The sequence below is a fragment of the Balaenoptera musculus genome, chromosome 8 (assembly GCF_009873245.2).
Source record: "Balaenoptera musculus isolate JJ_BM4_2016_0621 chromosome 8, mBalMus1.pri.v3, whole genome shotgun sequence".
Lineage (NCBI taxonomy): Eukaryota > Metazoa > Chordata > Mammalia > Artiodactyla > Balaenopteridae > Balaenoptera > Balaenoptera musculus.
This window is the reverse complement of record NC_045792.1, coordinates 57,625,863-57,651,082: the sequence shown is the minus strand read 5'-3', so window position 1 is coordinate 57,651,082 and position 25,220 is coordinate 57,625,863. Positions and strand designations below refer to the sequence as shown.

At 42.3% G+C, this 25,220-nt stretch overlaps 1 protein-coding gene across 2 annotated transcripts in view; it reads right to left on the bottom strand.

The window, feature by feature from the left end:
- The window catches only part of FAM168A (family with sequence similarity 168 member A), a 215,041-nt gene that overhangs the window by 10,519 nt on the left and 179,302 nt on the right, over positions 1 to 25,220 (bottom strand). Inside the window, exons 3-5 of one of the 2 annotated variants that reach the window (XM_036860890.1) lie at positions 14,890 to 14,970; positions 10,798 to 10,824; positions 5,547 to 5,672 (exon numbers count right to left, since the gene is read on the bottom strand). In XM_036860890.1, the coding sequence (XP_036716785.1) occupies positions 5,547 to 5,672; positions 10,798 to 10,824; positions 14,890 to 14,970 (234 nt within the window). The remainder of the gene's footprint in view (positions 1 to 5,546; positions 5,673 to 10,797; positions 10,825 to 14,889; positions 14,971 to 25,220) is intronic. The other variant, XM_036860891.1, reaches the window with a different exon arrangement.

Below are 25,220 nucleotides of genomic sequence, written 5' to 3'. Positions count from 1 at the left end.
TTTCGCCTACAAGATGCTCACCGAGGACCCTTTCAGTAACATGGAGCTGTTTTTACAAGAAGGGACTGGGGCCAGAGTGAAAAGCGTGCTTTACTGGAAGAGAAGAGGTCCAGGCTTCAGGCCAGGATTTCCTCCAATTTGCTGTGACCACTGGCAAGTCTCTAGGCCTTAGTTTCCTATTTTGTAAAATTAGAAGGCTAAAAATGAAGATCTCTTCCTGAACTAAAATCCCATTTTTCTAAAGACGCTGGGTCTCTTCTACCCTAACCCCAAGTTAAAGCAAGCTGCCACACAGTCACAAATCTCTCTCAAGTCACACCACAGCTTTGGCATGGCGACCCCCTGCCCCTGATGAGGTACTCAGGATATGAGAGCTGCTATTTAGTCACCACCCAAGGTACCACCGAAAAGCTGTCCTGCCCTCTCCCCTGGAATCATGTCATTTATCTTTCCACCTGCAGACCCATAGTTTGTTCCATGAGAAACTGGAGAAACTGATTTTGTGGTCAAATATGCTTGGGAAATAAGTAGGAATGGGGCTGGAAAAATACATTAATGAGAAGGTAGCACTGATAGAACTAGAAACTAACTGGAAGTGGAGGTACGAGTCAGTTGAGAAAGAAGTCTAGAGCAGGTTCCTCCAAGTTTCTAGATTGTGCAGCTAATTATGAAATTTGGTCACAGGAGGAGAAGCAGATACTGTGGGGAAGACAGGGAGTCTAGGTTTGCAGACATCTAGAAGGAGCCATTTGAGGTGTACTTCACCTTGGAAAAACAGTTTACTTGTCTGTAAAACAAAGGGGATTCTCAAGATGGGCATGTCCCAAGAGTATACAATGGACTATGATGCCAAGGGATCCTGTTATTTTGCCATCCCCCCCAAAAAAACATAAGGACAAGGAGAAGGTGGGAGGGAAGGGGGAAGAGGGGGAGAAGGAGGAGAAATATAAAATAAGAGAGAAATAGGTTTTATTCCATGACACTGAGAAGTTTTAAAATGATAGGATGAACTGTGAATCTCCAAGATAGGGATATGCAGGAGACTATTTCCCAATTTGTTTTACCACAGGATCTTTTTTATTCATCCTATTCACATTTAAAACATGCAAACTACAATTTTTTGTGTGTGACTGTAGCTTGTTTTGGTACATCAAGTTTTACTGTAACACAGCCATGCCCATTCATTTACATACTGACTATGGCTGCTTTACTGGTAGAATGGTAGTTATGGCAGAGATCATAAGGCCCAAAAAGCCTAAGATATTTATTATCTGGCCCTTTACAGGAAAAGCCTGCTAACTCCTGATTTAAAGGAATAAAACAGGGTATGAGGAGTCCTGCCAGAGTGGAGAGCACCTCTCTTCCATGCAGGAGGGCAGGACACCCCTGAATCCTAAGATGCCTGTCTCTGAAAGCTACATAGCACAGGGTTGTGATTATGAGTAGTCTGGAGCCAGACTGACTGCCTGGGTCCAAACCCTAGCCCTCCTACTTAACAGCTGTAGAATACATCCGTCTCCTCATCTATAAAATGGGGATAATAATATCACTTACTTCCTAGGGTTACTGTGATGAATACATTAATAAGTGCAAAACCCTTAAAAGAATGCCTGACACATTAAAAGCAGTTCATAAAGGTTAGCTATTATTCTTTTCTCTCTCACTGTATAGAGAGATAGTAAGCTTCCTGTTCTAGGGGGTATACAAGCAGAGACTGGTCTGAAAGATGACAGTACATAGGAGGTTAAACTATTATGACTTCTATGGTGTGATCCAGCTTGGAACACAGACTCCAGGAGTCTAAGATTCTAAAATTTTATTAAACTATTAAACTATTAATATTAAGTTAGTAGTTAATATTAATATTAAATTATTAATATTAAGTTAAACTATTAAGGTTAAACTATTATGACTTTCATGGTGATCCAGCTTGGAACATAGACTCCAGGATTCTAAGATTCTAAAATTTTATTCTAAAATTTTAAAATGCCATGATTTTAAGATTCTTTAAAGTTAACAGGCCAACAGTGCTGGTGACTTTCCTTTATGCTCCCGGAGAATGTGTGCTGAAGTTTTATCCCCTGAGGAAGCCTGCACTAACCCTCTCTGTCACAAGGACAACCATCTTACAAAGTGTTGAGATTATCCCTCTGAGGAAAATCAAAAGGTTCCACGAGACTGCAGTAGAATTTGGTTTCCACATCCAAGAATAACCTTGTCTACAAATGTATCCTTTCTTCATGTTATGAAATGAGACACACACAAACTCAAAATACAAATCAGTAGCCAAAACACACTTGGTGGCCGAAAAGATGATGCTGGAGAAGAAGGCCTTGCCTATTTGTCCAGACAGGTTGAGAAGGGAGAAGCAGAACTGCAGAGCTAGAAAAGACCTTAGAGATCATCAAGATCAACACAAACGTTTCACAGATGAGACGAGAGCAAGTGAGCGACGGCTCACGAGGACCCAGGACTCAGTGCTCCCTCCTCTGACTACAGTGGTCCCAGTCCTGGGCTCTGTCAGTGATTCAGGTCAATTCTTCTCTCAAGGAATACCTTCACTGGACTAGATAATATCAGAGGACCTTTCTAGTGCTGATATTCTAAGTTCTGAGTATTTCAGTGGGACTTTTATTAGAAAATCATTGCAGAGGACATTCCACAACTGACTGATGGTCCTGTCCATACCCTTAAGGATCACTGGAAATTCCCCTGGGGCTGTAGCCTGGGCTACCTTGGGTATCACAAAATTCAGGGTTTATTACTTTATGCACCTAAGTTAAAAAAAAAAAAAAAAAAGCCGTTGGATTTGATGGAAACAAAACCAAGTCAAAACAGAAACTCACTGATTTTGCTCAAATGAACTTAGATTCAACTCACTCACTCAGGGCCTGGGTCTCCTGAAAAGAGTTCTACCTCAGTCTGAAGGTTACAGAATTAGGACTTTGGAATGCTATACCTTAAGGACATTAGAGACTTGAATTCAATCCTCTCCAATTCAGATGAAGAACCTAGAGCCCAGGGGAGCAGCAACTTTCCCAAAACTGCACAGCAAATCAGTGCAGGGCTGGGCCCAGAGTTCAGGGCTTACCATGCCCTGGGCAGAGCTCCTTTCTGAAATTATACGTCTCTGCAGTCCAATCTTGGACATTTGGTATATTGGCCTTTGTGTCCTCATTTCATTAAAGGCAATATTGTGAGAGAAAAAAGGAATTTGATCACTAGCAGTCCCAGCCCTGACTTATGAAAGAGGCTTTGTTTATGGTACCCTATTCTTTCTCTCAGGTTGCTAACCATAATTTTAGACTCCATCAAATAGGGTAATAAAGAGAGTGTGTACATTAGCAAGATAAAACTTTTCCAGCCCTCTCTTCAATCCTTCTGCACTGTCATAAATCTTTTTCAGTTGTAGAGCCCCTACCACCTTCAAACACATTGATCCTCACATCAAGGATGCCTTTTAGACTGATCAGTTTATTGACTATCAGATTTATATGTCTGGACAAAGCTCTATGTATGATTCTTGCCTTGACCCCCCAGTCTCCTTGTTGGCAGCTGAACAAGAGAGTGCTGAATAAGTAGGAGGGAGACCTAACTACAAACAGGCTTAGCAAGTGTTAGTGAAATTAAATTGAATTTGTCAAAGTGCCCTGAGTTTTCTGTGGTATTAGAAGCCACAAAATCTGTGTGCTGGGAGGAACTCTGGTGGGACATGGGAGGACCAGTCAATCCCACCTCTACTTACGGATTATAAGAAAGAGGGTACATCTTGGCCCTTTCTAGGGACTGTGATAGCCTGTGAGAGGACAGTGGGATATAGCTACTGGACTTTTCAGTGGAACTTCAGGAAGATGTCAACATAGTGGAAGGCAAGGCCTTCTAATACTCAGACTTTCTCATTGTGGAAAGGGTTGCTTCTGGAGGGAATGAATACTCCATACCTGGAGATGTGTGAGCAAAGGCTAGTTGGCCAACTACTGGTCTGGGCAGCTAGAGAGGAGGCCCCTGAAAGAGTGGAGGATATTGGGTATACAGCACCAAGGTGATAGAATCAGGAGCCTAATAGCTAGAGAGAACCTTAAAGATGACCTAGTCCAACCCACTCATTTTACATTTGGAAAAAACAAGGTCCAAAGCACAGACATGAATTATCCAAGGTTACACAGAACCAAGTCTAGAATCCAACTCTTTTGGTTTTCCACTCCAGGCTTCTTTCTGCTACACTACAGCAGGTGTGTCTATATGCACCTACCTCCATATGTGCAGATATAAGACAGAATATGCATGTATATGCCCATTTACATATATAATATCATAGGTACCTAGAAAAATTCCCTACTGCTATCATCCCTCTCTTAAATAACAGTAAAATTAATCTCAAGAAAAAAAGTCAGTAATAGAAACTTAACTTGGGTGATACACTTTTCTAGTTGTGCTGCTTACCAGTTGGATGGCATTGGGCATATTACCTTTCTGAGCCTCAGCTTTCAAACTGGAATAAAAATCCACCCAAATAGGACTATAGTGTAGATTAAATGAGAGGGTGATCATGAAAACATATTCTGCAAAAGGTGAGAGTTATGTTGTATAAACATAAGTTGATGTTGACCTGAAGGGGCAATGATAGCTAAGGAGAAAATAACATTTTAAAGAAAAAATTTAAATACAATGTATTCTTCTAATTTACTTACTTAATAGATTAACACTTCACTGAACCCCAGACCATCGGGCCTAATCTGCAACATCCCTCCAAGGGCCTGTGCAGCCCTTGCTGGCACAACTTAAGAGACTGGCGCTCACCACATCCAAAGCCAGCCACTCCTCTTTTGGACAACTGCAACACGGCACAAAGCTCTTCCTCATACAGAGTCAAAATGCCACTCAGTCATTTCTAAACACTGGTCCTCATTTTACCCAGTGGAGCCATTTTGTGTTAAAAATCAGATGTGAAGGTGAAACCATCAGTCACTCTACTGAGCCTCAAGTGAACGTGACCAATCTGACAGGCCAGATGGTTTCCAACCTTCACGAGGACTTCCTGCACATACCTTGCTCTCACAGTGTAGCCTTCACGAGGGCAGTGTTTCTCAAGCAGGGGGCAATTTTGCCCCCGGGGATATGCACAGGACAGCGCTCCCCACCCCAACCAAGAATTATCTGCTCCCAATGTCCACAGTGCTGAGGTTGAAAAACCCTGTGCTAGCTGGAGGAGCCCCCTCTGTCCAAAAGTCCACAAGACTTTAAAGTGCCCTCTGTCCTTCCCTTGAAATGCAGTAACAGTCCTTCCCTCATCAAACTCATTGGCCAGGTGAGTACTTCCTTCTCTCTCCCTCACTGCTTTGTGTCTCCTCAAAGCAGGGTGTGTGATCAAAGAGGATGACCGTTTCTATATGAGGAGGGCCAATTTTTTGGTGGGTAGGAGAGAGAACCTCTTAAAACAGTGTCCTATAAATGTCAGTTTTAAAAGTTCCCTTTCCTTTCTTCCTAAGAGACAAATCAGTCCCAACCAAGGGGAACAAGGAAAGGAGTAGACAGGCTGTATTTACTGAAAGCCGCAGAGGATGCTTGGTAAGTTCGGTTCTCGGTCCCGGTGTCCACTGGGAGGTGGAAGGTGCCTTCAGTGCCACAGGAAGACGAGTTCTGTGGCCAGGCCTGTTTCATCAGCAGAGTTGCTTAAGGGAAGACACAAGAATGGCATTAGGCAGAAATAAGAAGTGGGCACCACCAATCACAGACACAAAGCAAGGATCTTGTGCTGGACGGAAACATATAACCCAAGGGGCCCTGTTCAGACACACAGGATGGTTCAGCTTTCTGAGATGGGTGAGTGGTTGGGAGGAGTGCTGAAGTGACCTTCTAAACGATTTGAAATTGAGGAAACCTAAGCTCATACTAACTAGGAGAGTCAGGATTTTCTACCCACTACCAAACCCATGAAAATGCTTATGAATACTGCCTTCTACTGCCTGACATTCTAGCCTAAGACTCTGGGATACTCCTTAGCCACCTGCTCGTTAACGTGTAGCAACTCGGAGCCTTTGACTATGTACTGGGCCAGATCAACTGAGTACCCCTTTTTATGCCTGAAATCTGGAGGTGTATTTAACAAATTGTTTTCAAAGAGTGAGCCCAAAATACTAATAACCACATGACATGAACCTTGCTGGACTGCCATCTCCTCTAAAGGGACTGAGCTTTGGTGACTTAGAAGGCAAATGCTGTCCAGTGGGACACTCCCTGCAAACTTCTTCTCCTGTAGACCTAGCCAGGGCCAGACAAACCTCTTGCACACCTTTTATGTCTCCTGCTGAGGTGCTACTGGCACTCCACCTGAGATATCGCCTCATGAATTAGAGATGATCTTTTGGGCCACTAAGAAAGCAAATGTCAAACTTGGGGTAGGTGTGAAATAGAGATGAGGCTCAGTTTGAAAGAAATCTGCAGAGACTTCCCAGGCTGACTCAAAGCTCAGCTTGAGAAATTTGAAGGATGATGCTTCCTATGGAATAGAAGTGGGGAGTAACTCAAAAAACTTACCTTCATGTGTCCTGTAGGGAAGGAGAGAGGAAATAGGGTTTCAAAGGGGGGGAGGGGAGGGATTGCCTAACATTTTAGGTATCTCCCTTGATATATTTTCAAACAATAGATGGAAAAAAAAAATGGTTTTTTTTGGCCACACCGCGTGGCTTTTGGGATCCAAGTTCCCCGACCAGGGATTGACACGGGCCCTCGGCAGTGAAAGCGGGGAGTCCTAACCACAGGACCGCCAGGGAATTCCCGAGGAGAAATATTCTTGACCCAAATTTCTACTTATGGCTAAAGAATGATTTTAACAGTATCTTTTCCATTCAAATAAGGTCTTGGGAGACATGGATATGGGGTGTTTTAAAGTATATTAGCATTGGCAACAGTTGGATATACGTGAAACATTTTAACAAGGGGCTAGGTAAGACAGGGTGGTATGAGAAGCAAGTTTGCCTGTACCCTCTCATTCCATCAGGACAAGGATAGTCCACCTCCAGAGAGATCTCCATAAACCCCTCTGCCTGTCCAGGTAACAGGAAATGCCTCTGGTTCCTTCAGTCATGGAAGTACTGGGGTCAGAGGAGGAGGTTAAAGACTCTACTGTTTTTGCTGAACCAAGGATAGAAGTATAGCTGTTCTGGGCTGACTCTGCGCTTGCAACAATGGCTCGCAATATATACAGCGGATGCTGAGAAATGAGAAGGAAATCATGGGCAGGGAAGTGACACTAAAAAGAGAATTCTGGTAGAAGAAAATGGAGATCCAGCAGAATTCCAATGCAGAGTCCAGGGCCTTTGCTGGACATTACAACATGACTCTGCAGACAACACAGGAGGAGGGCAGTCAATTTAAACAATTATCATGGGTTTCTTTTCCTGGGGGGCGGGGATGGGTGGAGTGGTGGGAATTAATAAAGGACCCAATTAGTGTTGAAAAATCTTATTAAGATAGCTCCAAATTTAGAATCTGCCACTCCACGTGGCTGGAAAGCCCTGGCCACCTAAAACAACTCCCTAAAAAGTGAAACATGTAGCTCTGAGAAGTCAGATAGAGCAAGCCCAGGCCCTCAAGACCCCACAGGAATCCACCAGGGAGCAGGAGGCCTAAATTTGGCTGCTGAGAATTTGGAGGACCTGTTCTGGTCCAGTTTTTAACCCAAGTGGTGCATCTTTACCATAATTTTAATCATAAGCCAAAAGTCTGTCATTAGCCTAAAGGACCGTGTGACAATTAAAGTAAGTAAATCAAAATTAACCAAAGAGTGACTGAGGCCTACACCACACTCAGCACTGAGGGGAGCGCCACAGTGGACAGGAGCACACGTGGGTCATGGTCACCGCACACCAGGTATTTATGGTCTTGCTGGGGATGCAACACAGCCACACGCCAACCAGAGAGTGAACAAGACAGCATTACACACAGTAAAATAATGTTCCAGATTAACCAGGAAAGAAGCAAGTGTGACTGTGCCTTTGATTATGTGTTTCCCAACTGAGCAAGTGAACCAACCTATACATGTTCCTGAAGAAGTGGGTATTTTCTTCTGGTTTCATTATAAAGAAAACAAATACTAATATTTTCTATATTTTTCTGTATATATGAATACATAATAATTTAAATAACTGGATAAATATGAAGACTGAAAACAAAAAACAACAAATAACAGCTGTCGACTTGACTTCCTCATTAGTTAGCTATACGTCCATATACAATTCTAAAGAAACCCATTCTGCTGCTGGTAGTGATTCAGAGCTCAGCTGTGGGATGAAGACAATCCAACTGAAGCTTTTAGAGGCATGGTAATAGAGGACGCTGCTCTGACAGGTATGCCTGTTCTTGGGTGCCATGAAAGGTACCAACTCCTAGAAATGGTCTATATTTTGAATAAATACAAGTGTATATACGTCAAATATTATTGAGGTGTACGTTTGAGACTACGTACTTTTGCACTTTATGTAGTACTATATATGTACTATTCCTCAATTTAAAAAAAGAGAGAGAGAGAACCCATGGCAGTGAAGGGCCACGGCCCAGTCACAGCATGCGGCCCACGTCCAAGTGCTGGGTTGTTCACATCCCTGGACACGGGGCCCTCACGCCCTCTGACACTTGAACAATCTGTTAAGCACACTTACAAGGAGGAGAGGCAGCAAGGGACCATCATCCTGAACAATGTATTAAGTCAGGAAATCTGAGTTCTAGCCTGGGCTGTGCCACTTATTAGCTGTGGGACCTTGGGCAAGTCACTATACCTTTCTAAACTTCAGGTCTGTTGTCTCATAAAATGGCAATAATAACCACTCCTTGATTGCTTCATAGTATTGACTGTGAGGATCAAAAATCAAGTGTCAGCCAGTCTTACAGTTTTTAATTCTGGTGTCTGTCCACTCTTCCATCCCCACAGGTGTGGACAGCTACAATGGAAGCTCTCATCACCTCTTACCTGAATTATTGCAATTGCTTCCTCACTGTTCTGTTTGTTTTTAAACCTGCCAACTCCAATCTCCAAGTTGCAGTCAGAGTGATATTTCTAAGACCTAAACCTAATCACAAGAACTTCTTTCTTAAAAACATTCCATGGTTCTCCATTACCTAACTCCTTGTGTGGCACTCAAGGCCCCTTGTGATCTACTCCTATGATCTCTCTAGACTCACTGTTCTCACTCTCAAACCCTACCCGACAGCCACACAAACTGTTCACCATTCCCAGACTATGCCAAGAAGCATCGCTTCTCTGTATTTTTGCTCACACTGCTCACTCTTCCTGGCATGTCCTTCCCCAAATGCCACCTGGTAGACATTTATTAATCCATCAACCAGGAGCTGAAGACTCGCCTCTACTATGAAGTCCTTTCTTTTCCCCACTTCTTGATCACAGCCCCCTCATGTATCCCACTTGGTTCACTATCCCAGTTCCTGTGATTCTTAGAAGCCCCTGTACTTGCTAGTTTGTCCATCTCCCCCGCTAAATTTTGAGCTCCTTGAAAACAGGAACCCTGTCTTACTGAACTTTGTATCTTCAAAGGGCCAGCTTAGGGTCTGGGACAGACCATTTTGTGAAGAGAAGAGCTCCATACATACATTTTAGTATTTCTATTTCAGATGCTATAACAGGAGGGGTGAGGAAGCAGGAGAGCTTCCCTCACTTTTTATGGAGTCTTCTGTTCAAGTTCATATATCCTGAGGCAAACAAACACGACTCCTCATAAACAATAAGAGAAACGGGTCTGTGACTAGCAAAATTGAAAGAATAAGATAATAAGAGGGCAAGCTGTTAGCATTTAAAGGGACCTCAGAGATCATCTGGAATAAAACACTTTATCTATGGCCTGGAGACATTAGCAAATTGCCCAAGATCACGCAGCCCACAGCAGCAGCAAGAAGAGATTTTCACAGCTCATCTCCTAAAAGATGTGCCACACACAAATTCAATTTTCAACATCCAAATAATTCAAGGTTAAAAGCTGAGAAAGTGTGCAGAGACTTTACAAAAACATTGTCCTGAGCAGCCCAGGTGAGGGTGGTGAAAGCAGCAAGTCCCTCCTATGGTCCCTTCCTGTCTATGACAAAAAAGGACCTAGTCAAGTTACACTGCTGGGACCCTCACAGGTGCCCAGAAGTTCCCGTGGTGCCTTGGGCCTGGAGTCCACACTGCCCAGAGAATCCAGCTCTGGACCCTGGCTTATTAGCACACTTGACCCTCACCTCTCACCATCCAGGAAAATGCCCCCAAAATGAGCCAGAGCTCAAGATCTGGGCTAAGGGAATAGATTGTATCTAAAGTTAACCAGGTCTTCAAACATGTGAGACTGCCAATGGAGATGGAAAATCTGATCGTGGGGCAGACTGGTGTTTGGCATTCTTACAGGCATAATCCAGGTACTCCTCCGCAGGGGCTGCCATAAAGCCAACAGAGGAGCCATAGAGACCCAGGAATTTTTGTTCACTTGTTTGTTTGAATTCAGCAGCCATGTGAGGGTAAAGGTTTCCGACCTAGGTCAGATGGGACCCAGAGGTGAGGAAGGGGAGAGATGCCTTTTAGTGCCATGATCCTTCACTGCTGCCCTAGGGGACGGTTCATGTGTGTCTCCAACCCATGATTTTGCACCATCAGACATGTTCCTGCATGCTTCAGGAACTGCTGCTGAGCCACCTGGGGGAGCCCAAGCCTAGGGGATGGGATTTGGGGAGGGAAGGAGAGGGGATCTACTGTTGTTACGAGATAACACATTCATAGGCCATAATACAGATGAGGAAAAATAGCTCTCCTACCATAAGCTGAATGCAGGAACTGAAACTCTGTTGGATAGAAATGTTAGTTGAAATTACCACTAAGAATCTGTGCAAAGTAGTACATATTGCAGTTACAAAAACAAACTTTGTCTTAAAAAAGCAGTTTCCCCCAGGCTACACAAGAAACAGTGAACGCAGAGGGTGCAAAGTACCTCTACCCTGGAGAGGGTGACAGACTTGCCATCAGGAAAGCCCATTCATTGAGGAAGGGTACGTCCTTGGATGCCATGACATCTTCCAGGCAGCTGACCCAGAAGCCGCCTGGAAGTATGTCAGTCCAAGTTCCTGCTCTTTGCTTGTCCAAGCTAAGAATAAATTTCAAGTCTCCCAAGCATTGCAAAGGGACTTCACACATGACAGAGGCTTTATGTGCTAGAGGAGGTAAAGGTTCAGGGACAAAACCATCATCTTTGGCCTCTGAAGAGCTCTGTTTAAAGTCCTAGAGGGCCAGGACCAATGCAGAGGCACTTAATTCCCTGAGACCTCTGGGAGAGCGTGGTGCTGTACAAGGGGCACAGACTGTGGGCAGACAGCTTGGCTTTGAATCTGAGCTCCACTGCTTTTTAGCTGTGCAACTTTGGACACGTTATTTAACCTCTCTGAGCAAAACTGAAGGCAAGAAGCTCTAACTCACAAGATTACGGGAAAAAAATTAACATTTGTGACAAGACTTGCATAGTGTCTGGAACACGGCAGGTGTTCAGAAAACTCAAATTCCTTTTCCCTCCCCTTCCCCAGGTTCATCATATGCAAAATGGGAGTACTTGTGCTTTACAATGCTGCTATGAAATCAAGTGAGACAACAGATGACAATGACTGATAAACAGATTTTTTTTTGTGAGGAGGTATTTCATTTTTATCTATATTAGTTATCCTGTTTATCCTTTCCCTTCATTTTCAAGTCAGATTACCATTAATATGACCCATCCTTTGGTCTCCAGATTTTGAAAACAAGTCTCTATTGGCTCTGCCTCCTGCGGGGCCAAACAGTTCTTAAGTAAGATCCCTGAAGTCGCTAAGAGCTTGGAAGAAAGCTTCAAGTACCCACATTGCTTTCAGAACCAATAAAGGAGTGAAATATTTCCCTGCATCCTGGATAGAGGACATCTTTGGGTATTCAGAGCTGCTAAAAATAGCTCTTTCTGAAGCAACTTCTTGGTCTTCTTGAAAAAGCTGAGAGGAATTTAAACCTGAGAGCCTGGCTCCTTTGCAGGCTTCTATCCCGCGGGCATCTCTCAGCATCACAAACGGCCAGCTCTGGCAGGAAGCTGAGAGTACGTACACTGTCCTCTCTGACCTTGAGTCAGGTCCTCCACTGCAGTCAGGAGACCTGGTAAAAGCAGAGGCCAGCCTCCCAACATATGACACAGACCAGCTGTGTGTATGTGTAACTCCAAAGGGAAAAGGATCTGCCCAAAGTCACATCAAAATCAGTAGCAGAGTTAGTGCTATAACTCCGGTCTTCCAACTCCCAGTTTGGGGCTTTCTGACACATGTGCTAATACCACCCTGTCTAGTAGACTGTGTGAGAAAATGGTCTGGGCTGGTTTAGCCACAGCTTAGAAATATGTTGACTTTTCAAAATGTAAAATTCGGGAAAATCAAGTTAGACGTGGGTTGATATTTTGTGTGCTTTAAAATTAAAACTTAATCAGTACTTTACACATGCCAGGAGCCTTCCAATCTCTCCCTTCCCCGTGTCCCCACAATCTCAGGCTCTTCCTGTCTGCTCTCTCTTTCCTCTCTAATCTGACTGCTCTAGTCTAACACCTCAATTTCTCTCTAGCCGACTTCAACTATAACGTTGTGGTTAAGAATGCATGCGGGGGGGCTTCCCTGGTGGCGCAGTGGTTAAGAATCCGCCTGCCAACGAAGGGGACACGGGTTCAAGCCCTGGTCTGGGAAGATCCCACATGCCGTGGAGCAACTAAGCCCGTGTGCCACAACTACTGAGCCTGCGCTCTAGAGGTCATGAGACACAACTACTGAAGCCCGTGCGCCTAGAGCCCATGCTCCGCAACAAGAGAAGCCACCGCAATGGGAAGCCCGAACACCGCAACGAAGAGTAGCCCCCGCTCACTGCAACTAGAGAAAGCCTGCGCGCAGCAACAAAGACCCAACACAGCCAAAAATAAAAATAAATTAAATAAATTTTTTAAAAAAGACCCAATGCAGCCAAAAATAAATAAATAAGTAAATAAATTAAAAAAAAAGAATGCATGCAGGGACTTCCCTGTTGGCGCAGTGGTTAAGAATCCACCTGCCGATGCAGGGGACATGGGTTCGATACCTGGTGCGGGAAGAACCCACGTGCCGTGGAGCAACTAAGCCCAACTAAGCAACTAACCACAACTACTGAGCCTGCGCTCTAGAGCCCGCGAGCCACAACTACTGAGGCCACGCACCACAACTACTGTAGCCTGCACACCTAGAGCCCGTGCTCCACAACTAGAGAAGCCACCGCAATGAGAAGCACGCGCACGGCAACAAAGTAGCCCCCACTCGCTGCAACTACAGAAAGCCTGCGCAGCAACTAAGACCCAAAGCAGCCAAAAATAAATAAGATATAAATAAATTTATTTTAAAAAGTCACAATTGCCAAATAAAACAAATGGTATTTTAAAAAAAATTACTAAACAAGAAAATGAGGGTGTTATCGTGACATTCAAGGCCTTTCCAAATCTGGCCCTCGCACATCTGTAGTCCAGATTCCTCTATTACGCCGCCACCCTAGAGCCTATGCTTCAACCATTCTCACTACTTCAAGGTTCTTCAGTGTCATTCCTCACATCTCCATGCCTTTGCCCAGGCTCTACTCTGCCTGGAATGCCCAACTCTTCCTTTGTATGTTTAAAAGAAGGCCTCTTAACAGCAACAACAAAAAAACAACCAACCAAACAAAAAAGAATGCCTCTTACTTCTCCCTCAAGTCTCCACTGCTAGGTCCTCTGTGAAGCCTCCCCTACACCCTCAACCCCAGGCAGAGGTTGCTCCCTCCTCCATTTCCTCTCCTCTTGTACGTATTCCTTTTACAATATTCATCACACCGTACAGCCATGAATTTGTTCACACGTCAGCTTCCAAATGGACTGTAAGCTACTTCAGGCAAAGACAGCATCCTTCCTTTTTTCTGTTCTAGTGTGGAGGACATTCAGCAAATAAATACTTGTTGAGTAAATGAAGAGGAACTTACATAAAACCATCTACAACCATGAGGTAGGTAGCACATTTCTCAGAGAGGTGAGGTAACTTGTCTAAGGACTCACAACTAGTGAGTTGAGTAATCAGGATTCAAACCCAGGACTTACTAACTGCAGAGCCCACACTCTTTCTCCTGCCCCTTGAGTATTAAAGCACCAGCTGAGAGTGGCTTGTTTTTTTGAGCGTGGGGGTCAAGATGGTGGTAAAACCTCTGCATTGCTCCCAAACTGAAACAAACTTCGATACTTTCAAATCTATTTCAACCTCTATCCAAGGAGTGTTGGGCCTTTATTATTTTTGAAAAACAAGTTCCTCGCTGCAGCTTGAAAATGTGGCAAGTCTCTCACTCTTTTCCAAATCCACGTCCAGGAAGGGGTGGGTGGGTGGGTGGTGTGTGTGTGTGTATATGTGTCAATGGCAGCCTCAGGGGAAACCGAGGATGTGTGTATGTGCGTGTGTGTGTGTGTGTGTGTGTGTCAATGGCAGCCTCAGGGGAAACTAAGGGTGTGTGTGTGTGTGTGTGTGTGTGTGTGTGTGTGTCAACGGCAGCCTCAGGGGAAACCGAGCAAAAACTGAGTGTGGATACTGGGAGAGCAGAAAAGGTTCTGTGAGGAGGATACACGTCTCAGATATTCCAGCAGAAGAGAGATGGGCCAACTTTAAGTCCCAAGGAGAATGGAAGAAATTCTATTCCCGGAGGCTGAACTGTCCCAGTTCCCAGAGGGGACTCCCTGGACAATCAAGCGTGGACAGGCTGAGCCCAGAGCAATTAAGGACATGGAAAGGCCAGCAAGTGTTTCGGGCTTTTTTTCCCAAATAGAGCCTCACCTCCCACCCCACTCACCACTGCTGTCTTCACTTTCTCCTTACCTGGAGCATAACTGGGGCTATTGGTGGGGTACAGGCTGGGATTGTAGGCAGGGGCTGCAGCTGGATAGGCTGTAGGGTAACCTATGAAGAGACAAAAAAGTTCCATTTAGTTGGGCAAGAAGAAAGCAGATTTCTGAGGAAATGGAATCCAAGTCCCAAGCTTGGCCTTCAGCCTCTTCATGGGCCACTTCAGGTAGTATATGTGACTGGTTTTAGCCTCTCAAGAAAAATCACCAATACCACAGTCCCAACATATACACATTTTTCTGTCTGTTTTTTAAAAGCAGTACAAGAAATATATGTCTATATGCTCACTGTAAAAAACCTTGAAACACTATGGAAGTATATATGGTAGAAAGTGTAAGTTTACTTTCACATTCCTGCCATAATACTACTCTCCTCCGCAGAGATAATAGCAGTTTGGCATCTATGTCTCCAGATAGTTTTCTATGCATTTTTATATACATATATTCAGTGGTGAGCTAGTAAATATTTAACGACTGGCTCAAGGGGATTGGGGTGGAGCCCTATTTGTAGCATTTGCTAAGTTCCATGGTGTAAGCACTCCCAACCATGGCCAATTTCAAGCTACCAACATCACTGAATAAGTAGTTGAGAAGCTCACAACTGGCTCTAGAGAGCCCACACAAGCCTGATCCAGCCCACCACTGCATATTATACACAGGGATTTAAAAAAATTTTTTTAATTGTGACAAAATATATATAAGATAAAATTTGTGATTTTAACCATTTAAGTGTACAATTCAGTGGCACTACTTACATCCACAATGTTGTGCAACCATCCCCACTATGTATTTCTAAAAGTTTTTAACCACCCCAAACAGAACTCTGTACCCATTAAGCAATAACACTCCATTCCCTCTTCCCATAACCCGTCTTAACTTTTTTTTTTTTAAATATCTTTATTGGAGTATAATTGCTTTACAATGGTGTGTTAGTTTCTGCTTTATAATAAAATTAATTAGCTATACATATACATATATCCCCATATCCCCTCACTCTTGCATCTCCCTCCCACCCTCCCTATCCCACCCCTCTAGGTGATCACAAAGCACCGAGCTGATCTCCCTGTGCTATGTGGCTGCTTCCCACTAGCTATCTATTTTACGTTTGGTAGTGTATATATGTCCATGCCACTCTCTCACTTCATCCCAGCTTACCCTTCCCCCTCCCCATGTCCTCAAGTCCATTCTCTAGTAGGTCTGCATCTTTATTCCTGTCCTGCCCCTAGGTTCTTCATGATTAACTTCTAATCTATTTTCTGTCTCTATGAATTTGCCTATTCTAGATATTTTATGTATTCTAACACATGGAATCAAACACTATTTATCCTTTTGTGCCTGGCTTCTTAGCATAATTTTTTCAGAGTTCATTCATGTTTTAGCATGTATCAGAACTTCGTTCCTTTTTATGACTAATATTCCACTGTATATATATATATATATATATATATATATATATATATATATACCACATTTTGTTTATCCATTCATCTGTTGATGGACACTTGGGTTGTTTCCACCTTTTGGATATTGTGAATAATGCTGCTGTGAACACTGATATACAAGTATCAGTTTGAGTCCCTGTTTTCAATTTTGGGGGGTATATACTGAGGAGCAGAATTGCCGGGTTATATGGTAATTTTATCTTTAGCTTTTTGAGGAACCACCAAACTGTTTTTCACAGTGGCTATACCATTTTACACTCCCACCAGCAATGCACGAGGGTTCCAATTTTTACACATCCTCACCAACACTTGTTATTTTCTATTTTTTAAAAATTATAGCCGTCCTAGCAGGTGTGAATCGGTATCTCTTTGTGGTTTTGATGCACATTTCCCTAATGATTAATGATGCTGAACGTCTTTTCATGTGCTTATTTGTCATTTGTACGTTTGTTTGGAGAAATGTCTATTCCAAACATTTGCCCATTTAAAAAGTTGGGTTGTTTTGTTGTTGAATTGTAGGACTTTTTAATATATTCTGGATATTAAACCTTTATCAGATTTGTCATACTGAGTGAAGTAAGCCAGACAGAGAAAGACAAATATATGATATCGCTTATATGTGGAATCTAAAAAAAAAAAAATGGTACAAATGAACTTATTTACAAAACAGAAATAGAGTCACAGATGTAGAAAACAAACTTATGGTTACTGGGGGGGAAAGTGGGGGGAGGGGGATAAATTGGGAGATTGGGATTGACATATACAACACTACTATATATAAAATAGATAACTAATAAGGACCTACTGTATAGCATAGGTCAGTTCTCTGTAATGAACTATATGGAAGAAGAATCTAAAAACGAGTGGATATATGTATATGTATAACTGATTCACTTTGCTGTTCAGCAGAAACTAACAACATTGTAAATCAACTATACTCCATTAAAAACTAAAAAAAAAAAACTTTATCAGATTTAATTTTGAGGAAGTCCAATTTATCTGTTTTTCCTTTGTTGCTCATGTTTTTGGTGTCATATCTTAGAATACACTTGCCAAATCCAAGGTCATGAAGATTTACCCTATATTTTCTTCTAAGAGTTTTAAGGCTTTGACACTCATATTTATATCATTGATCCTTTTTTTTTGGCTGTGCTCCACGGCTTGTGCTGATCTTAGTTCCCTGACCAGGGACTGAACCCGGGCCCTCGGCAGTGAAAGCACGAAGTCCTAACCACTGGACTGCTAGGGAATTCCCATCATTAATTCATTTTTGTATATGGTGTGAGATAAGGGTAAATGTTGTTTTAAATTCTATTTTTTAACTTTAACATTATAAGCATTTTCCCACATAATTTTCTTCAAAACATTTTTTAATATCTTGATAATATTCCATTATGTAGATATATCAAATTATTTAACCATAACTCTGTTTTTATAGGTTTAGGTTGTTTGCAAATTTTCATTATTATAAATAAAGGTATGAGAACAACCCAAATAAATCTTTGGCTGCATTTCTGATTATTTTTTCAGGAATGAGTTCTAGAAGTGAGCTTTCTAGGTCAAAAGATAGTGCTATTTTTAAAGCCCATTCATTCAACAAACATTTCAGTATCTACTCTGTGCCAGACACTGTGATCCCTGCCCTTGTGGAGCTTATATTTTAAGAGGGTTGGAGAAGGCAGTGGATAAATAGTAAATATTAAAAAAACAGTCTTAAGTGCTATGGAAAAGAGAAAAAGGGCAGGGTAAAGGGCATCAAGACGTGCCACGGTGTTGGGACTGCACTATTAAATAGGGTAACCAGTATAAGACACACTGAGAAAGTAAGGTTTCCACAAAGACTTGAAGGAAATAGAGTTAACCAAGCAAGATGGCTGAAGGAAGAGCATTTCACAGGAAGGAAACAGTCAGTTCAAAGGCCCTAAGTTGGGAGTATATGATATGGGACATGTCTGAGGAATAGCAAAGAGGCCAGTGTAGCTGAAGTGGAACAAGCGAGGGGGAAAGTAGTAGTAGAGCAGTCAGAGAGATAAAAGGCTGGTCAGTTCATGTAGGGCCTTCAGGCTACTGTAAGTACTTCAACTTTTACTCTGAGTGAAATGAGAAGCCATGATGGGGTCTTGAGCAGAATAATAACATGGTCTGACTTATGTTTGAAAAGAGTCACTCTGATTGCTGTGTGGAAAACAGACTATAATGGGGGAAGAGTAGAGAAGCGGAGAGACCAGTTAGGAGGCTACTGCAAACTCCTTGCAATAGATGATGGGGCTCAGATCAGGGAAGTAGCAGCAGAAATGATGAGAAGTGACATGCTAAGAGTCTTCACATACTTTGCCACACTGCTTTCTAGAAAGACTATCAATTTGTACTCACACTAGCAGTGTGTAAATGCCTGTCTCATTGCTCCCTGCAGTTTTTAAATGCTCATTGGTATTTTGACTGACAATGGAAAGCTGATTTTAAAAGTCAAAGATTAAATCCCTAAATCCCTAAAAGCTTCTTTGGGATTTATAAATATTGAGCTTTAATAGTGTATCTTTGTTAATATACCTTTCCCTAAATCCTTTCCAATTCCAAAGAAAATTCATCTCTCTTTACGCCCAATCATTTTCTGATTTCAGAACCAAGGCAGCCAACTTGTTGTCACTTAATTAGCAATATGGAGGTCTGCCACTTCTCAAGCAGAAAGTCAAGGGTTTAATCTGGGAAGCGAAGTGACCTGGTCTCATGGCTGAAATCTGTATTCAGCTTCATGTGAGAGATTGTACAGCCAAGGGTAATCATACCCCTATTATGTCATTTCAGATGTCTTTTACTTTAGGGGCAATTACAGGATCTTCCTTCAGTGTTTCTAAGTAGAATTATTTTTCATTCACTTGAATTTGGCAGGTATCAAAGAATGGAAGCATTAGAAAGAGCCCTCTTCATTTTCTAGGTGACATCCTTAGGCTGAGAAAAAGGAAGGGATTAGGGTCACAGATTGCAGAGGTTAGAAGCACCTTCAAGGCCATTTGAGGCTAGGGCTACTCTGCAACACACTCACACATCATTCATCCCAGCTCTTACGCCTCTACTGACCATAATAAACTCTGCCCTTTCCTGAGACTCGGCAGCCCCCTCCACTGTGAAACTGCTCTGACTGTCTGAAAGGGACTTCTCATACTTCACCAAACTCTATCTGTACCTTCTACCCTGTAGAACAGAACAAATTTGAAGACACATGCATCCCCAATGACAGAACTTTTCACAATGTACTTCAATGGTTTGTTTACATTTCCTGTCCTCCCCCCCGCCCCGTTCCCCAATCTGTAAGCTTCTTGAAGGCATAGCTATGTCTCATTTGCCTGTACACAACAGCTCTTGATCAGTTCCTATTTTCTACTCCCTGAACACACCACCACCTCCTCTTCCCCTCAGCCTGGACAGCAAGCATCCAAGCTTCTCAAACACAGGGTGGTGATGAATAGTCTGTGTGGCCAGTAGAGAGTATCGCTTCCCGACCATCAACTTCCCCTGTCCAAAAAGGGTATCATATGAAAGCTGGGCTTCCTTCCTACAACTTTTCTGGGTTTGTTTTATTTTGTTTCCTTGTCCCCAACTGATATTACTCATCCTGCTGCCTCTGTTGATGATGCTGGCATCTCTAGTGCCTAGCACAGATAACTGCAGAGAATAGGTACTCAATAAAGAGATTACCCAGGGCATTGTATTCTGGAGCTATGAAAGGTTTAAAAACAAAAGAAACAAATCCAAGAGGGTCCCTGGCTTAGAGAGTGTCACCAAGTAATGAGGGAGAAAAACAGTTGAGTGGACAGTTAGAATGCAGCCCTAAAAGTGCCATGACAAGGATGTAAAGTGAGCAGAGAAGGGGCCTTCATCAACCAACATTTATTTAGTACCTATTGTCTGCCAGGGATTATACTGGGCACTAGGTGTCCCTTGATGTGGACAAAAAAAGGGCAGGAAGAACATTCCAGGCAGAAGGATGAAGGGTAGCATTTTGGGGACATCCATAAGTGGCTTGGCTTGTACCTTCCTTGGCTCTACAAAGTAGGACTGATGGGTTAACCACACCTAAAAGGGTGGGTTGCCTTTTAGGTCTTGATCTCATCATTTTGTCTTCTTGTGACCATAGCTCCCTTTACAGTCATTGACCCTAACTTACCTTTTCAGTTTCATCTGTCCACTACCTATGCCCAAGTTTCATATTGCTAGACTGGACTGCTGTCCTGAACTCCAGACTCACAGTATCTAACTACCTACTTAACATCTCCACTTGGATGTTTGCTAGACATCAAGGCTATATGGGTAGAGTGGCTAAGAGTATGGTCTCTGGAGCTAGATCTAAGCTTAGGTTTGAATTCCAGCAACACCACTAATTATTTGTGTGACCTTGGGCCGCTTACTTAACCTCTCTGTGCTTTAGTTTTCCCATTTGTAAAGTGGGAATAATAATATTATTTATTTAATAGGTTGCTATAAGTATTAAATTAGTAAGACCTCAAAGTATTAGGAGCCAGGCAAACAGTTAAGACTTCAAAAAGTTAGCTATTATTATTTTAAACTTATGACATTCAAAATTAAATATTTACTTTTATCTTCCCATTCCCTTCCAAATCTGTTCTCTAAGCTTCTTCTCCATACCAGTAAATGACAACTCATTCTTCTAGCTCCTTAGGCCAAAAATCATCCTTGACTCTACACTTTTTCTCCTATCCACATCTAATCCATCAGCAAATCCTTTCAGTTCCACCTTTAGAATATATTTAAAATCTGACCATATCTCATTGCCTACATACTTTCTATCCTAGTCCAAGTCATCATTATTTCTCACCTAGATTACTGCAATAGCTTCTTAACGGGTCTATTCTTCTACCTTTGATCCTATGCAGTCTGTTTACCACAGCAGCCAGAACAGATCCATTAAAACATTAAATCAGATCATGACACTCCTCTCTTTAAGCCCCACAGTAGCTTCCCAAGACAATTATGGTGAAATCCTTTCAGTGACCCACCTGGACTTCAGCTACCTCTCTAACTTCCTCTCCTACTACTTGCCCCCATGCTAATCTACTCCAGCCACAATGGCCTCCTTGCTGTTCTTCAAATGTGTCAAGCACTTTCCCATCTCAGAGCCTTTACCCTGTCTCCTTCTTCCCTTCTGGAACTCTGTTCAAAGGTCACCTTACATTCTTTCTAAAATACTACCTTCAGCTTTCATTACTCTCTGTGCTCCTAATCATGCTTTGTTTTCCTTCACAGCAGTTAACAACCTGATATACTATATGTTTATGTATTTATGGGAGACTGCCTATCTCCCACTACTAGAATGTAAGCTTCAGGTCATAGTAACACTTGCTAGACTGTGGCTGTTACCTGCTGAAGTCTCCTCTCAGCACACTCCCAAGACTCTGGATAGGCTCTGCCCCACTAAAGTGAGTGGAGCGCACTCCAAGTCCCAGTTCCCCAAGACTGCCTGGATCTGTTGAAGTGCATTGGGGGTAAAGACATGGAGTTCAAATAATACACCATGGATATTTCACCCACCACTCAGACAAAAGATATTTTCATACATGCTATGTCATTCAAGCCTCAAAACAACACTAATGTTATTTTGCCCATTTTGTAGATAAGGAAATCAAGGCTCACAGAGGTAAAGTGATTTTTTGGCTGAGATTATTCAGTAAATCAGTGGTGGGAACTGGCCTTTTCCACACTTACCAAATAACTATGACTTGCTCCTTGGAAACAAGTGTGCCCCTCCTGTATTTATATTCTTTGGAGGTCAAGAGTGAAGAGAATAAATGGACACAAATGAGCTTTTCTCCTCTGTACCTCAAAGGCTACAGTAGTGATCAGGTTTCCTGGGATTCTGATGCATACACTTTAACTGCTTTACAGATGTTAATACAATCTAATCCCTTTTACTTGTTGTTACTAGGATTAGGACTGAAGAAATGTAAAGCTATTTTTTTGATTAATATGGAAATTAGAAATTACTTTCAAGAGAAATCAGAAACTATTTCTGAAACTACTTGATCTTTAGGAAGTAAAAATAGCAGAGTACCAAAAAGGTAGTGGAAGACTAACTCCTTGGGCCAGGAAGACAAAGAGGATTATTCCTTTGTGAGCAGGGGGAACACTTATGCAATGAAGACACTTTAGTTCTGAAGCTCACAATTAAAATGAAGAAAACTGTCCCCCAACCCTGGGGGTGACCAAAAAAACCAAACAAGCAAAACAAAAATCTTTAATTCTCTCAAAATAAAAAAGAAGAGGGCAAGAGGAAGGATATAGTTTTGAATCTGTAACGCATTCTGAGCACTGTGCCAGGCACTTCTTTATCTGACTTAATTTTTACCCTAACTCCATGAAATACATTATTAGTCCCATTTTATAGATGAGGATATTGAAGCTTAGACTTATCTTACACAACTACTAAAAAGAGAGTGGAGACAGAACTGGGCCTGCTGAATGAGACAAAGTCCATTCTAACAACCTCCCTCAAAACATGAGTCTACTTCACGTAAACCTCTGGATTTGGCTGCCGTTTTCTTTGCCAACATTCTTTTATTTCAGATTCAAAACCTGAGATAACAGGAAATTACTCAGGAGAATCGATTTGGTCAAAGATGGTTCAGTTATTTAAAAAAAAAAAAAAAAAGCTATTCTGTTCCCACTCAGTATCCTAATATAGGTCATGCTCATGTTATTGAAAAGCATCACACAGGCACTGAATTACACAGCTAGAAGAGGAATTAGAGATGATTGAGTCTAATTTGACACTCAGCACTGTAATATCTTCTATAGTGGTCCACACGGCTGGCCACATGGCCTCTGCCAGCACACTTTCTAATGATGGTGTGTTCAGAATCTCTTGAGGCAGTCAAAGCTCCTGTTGGAGAGCTCTGGAGGTTAAGAAATTCTTTACTCTGTGCTAAAAATCAACCTTGTAAGGAATCTAACCCTGAACAGCTTCTAAACTACTGGTCCTAGTTCCACCCTCACAGAACATGTCTGTTTCCTCTGCTCCAGCACAACTGTCCACAGATATGAAGATATCAGTTATTCTTCCTGAATTTTCTCTTGCTCAAATCCAGACTCAATTCCTTCAACTCTTCCCCATCCTGACTGTCCACCTTTGGTCAGACTTCAATTTACAAATCATCTTCCCTTAAAATAATTCCATTTTCTTCCTGCCTTGCTCACTCTTCTTTTTTTCCCTTGATTTAAAAAAAAAAAAAAAAAAAAGAACTGAATTGACACAACAAGACTGGTAATAAGTGGTCAATGAAGGCCTAAAGTGACTTAATCCAGATTTCTTCATCATTATCCATCAGCATAGTTAGCATCTAGCAGATGCTTACTGTGCCAAGCATCGTGCTAGGTTCTCTACATAGAGCTTACGGTCTAACAGGGAAGTAACATAGGTTATTTATATTAATCTATAGGCAATATATATGATATATAATCAGAGAATGTTGGAGTATTCTTGAAATGCTGAGGAAGGAGTGAAGAACAGGTCTGGGACAGTTGGGAATAGCTTTTCAGAAGAAGAAAGATTTTAGCTGGCCTTGAACAATGAATAAGAGGAGTTTGTCAGAGGTGTGTGAGGGTGGGGACAAAGAAATATATATTCATTTCATGCATGAAGGCATGAAAATGTATTCCATATCAGGCAAATGGCAAATAGTTCAGTGTGGTTGGAGGTTACAGTGAGTAGGGAAGAGTGGCAGGAAATGAAGGTTTAAAAAATACACTGGGGAAAGATTGTAAAGAGATCTGAATGCCAGGCTAAGGCATGGAATTTAAGAATCCATTGGAGGATTTTAAACTGGGGAGTTTCAAATTTGTGTTTTATAAAAACGACTACAGTAGCAATGTAGAAAGGGGTTCAGAGTGGGTGAGATCAGAGAAGGAGGGACCAGATGGGAAGTTGGTGCAACAGCCCAAAGGCAAAGCTAAAACAGTAACAATGGGATAAAGAGAGTGGAACTACAAAGATGTTTAGGAGACAAGAGCTCACAAAACTTCATCCTGATAGCAAAATCATTTTTATTGCACTGAGCTGAAAGGCTAAAAGTAAAGATGGGAAACATTCTAACGGCAAGGTTTGTGGGCTTTTTTCCCCCTTTTCTTTAAATAGGCAGAAGGAAAGAAAATAAATTAAATGGACCCTTGAATGTGTTCGCTCCAGATAAAAAGCCTAAATCTGAATTCCTCTTACTAGTTGGGAGGCCTGGCTGCTAAGAGAGCTATACTGGTGGGAATGTAGGTCAGCGGAGGCAAGCAGCAGTTCTGCAGTGCTGGCTCTGGACCAGCCCACCAGACCTGAATCTGAGGAAGCCTGTACACTGGATTCAAGGCCCACCCCCCCAGCCTCCCACTAGTGAGCCCCAGGGAAATATAAGGGTGTAAGTGAAGCATTGTTCTTAGTTGGGGCAAGGCAACTCCCCCTGAGGTAACAAGAAAGGGGGCACTATCCTGTAATCAACTGTGCTCTGAGTTATGTTGTTCCATCTTCTGGGAGAACTCATCCATTAGGTGAAAGGCCACCAACCTGCAGGTCATTCACCTTGGCTGGGCCCTAGAAGAGAAAGGCTGCTAAAACCAGAGCAGGCCTAGCTTGGTATGTCTTCAGTGTAAAAACAATATCACAACAAAAAAAGATAAGAAAATAGGCTATGTTAAAGCTGGTAATAAAATTGCTAAGTAAGTGTGTTCTATTCCTCAGGGGGAAACATTAAGGTAAGTGTGTTCTATTCCTCAGGGGGAAACATTCTTTTACAAATCTCAAAATATCGCCAAAGTTCCCTATCTGCCAAAATGGGAGAAATTTTAATGGAAAGCACATGGCCTATTC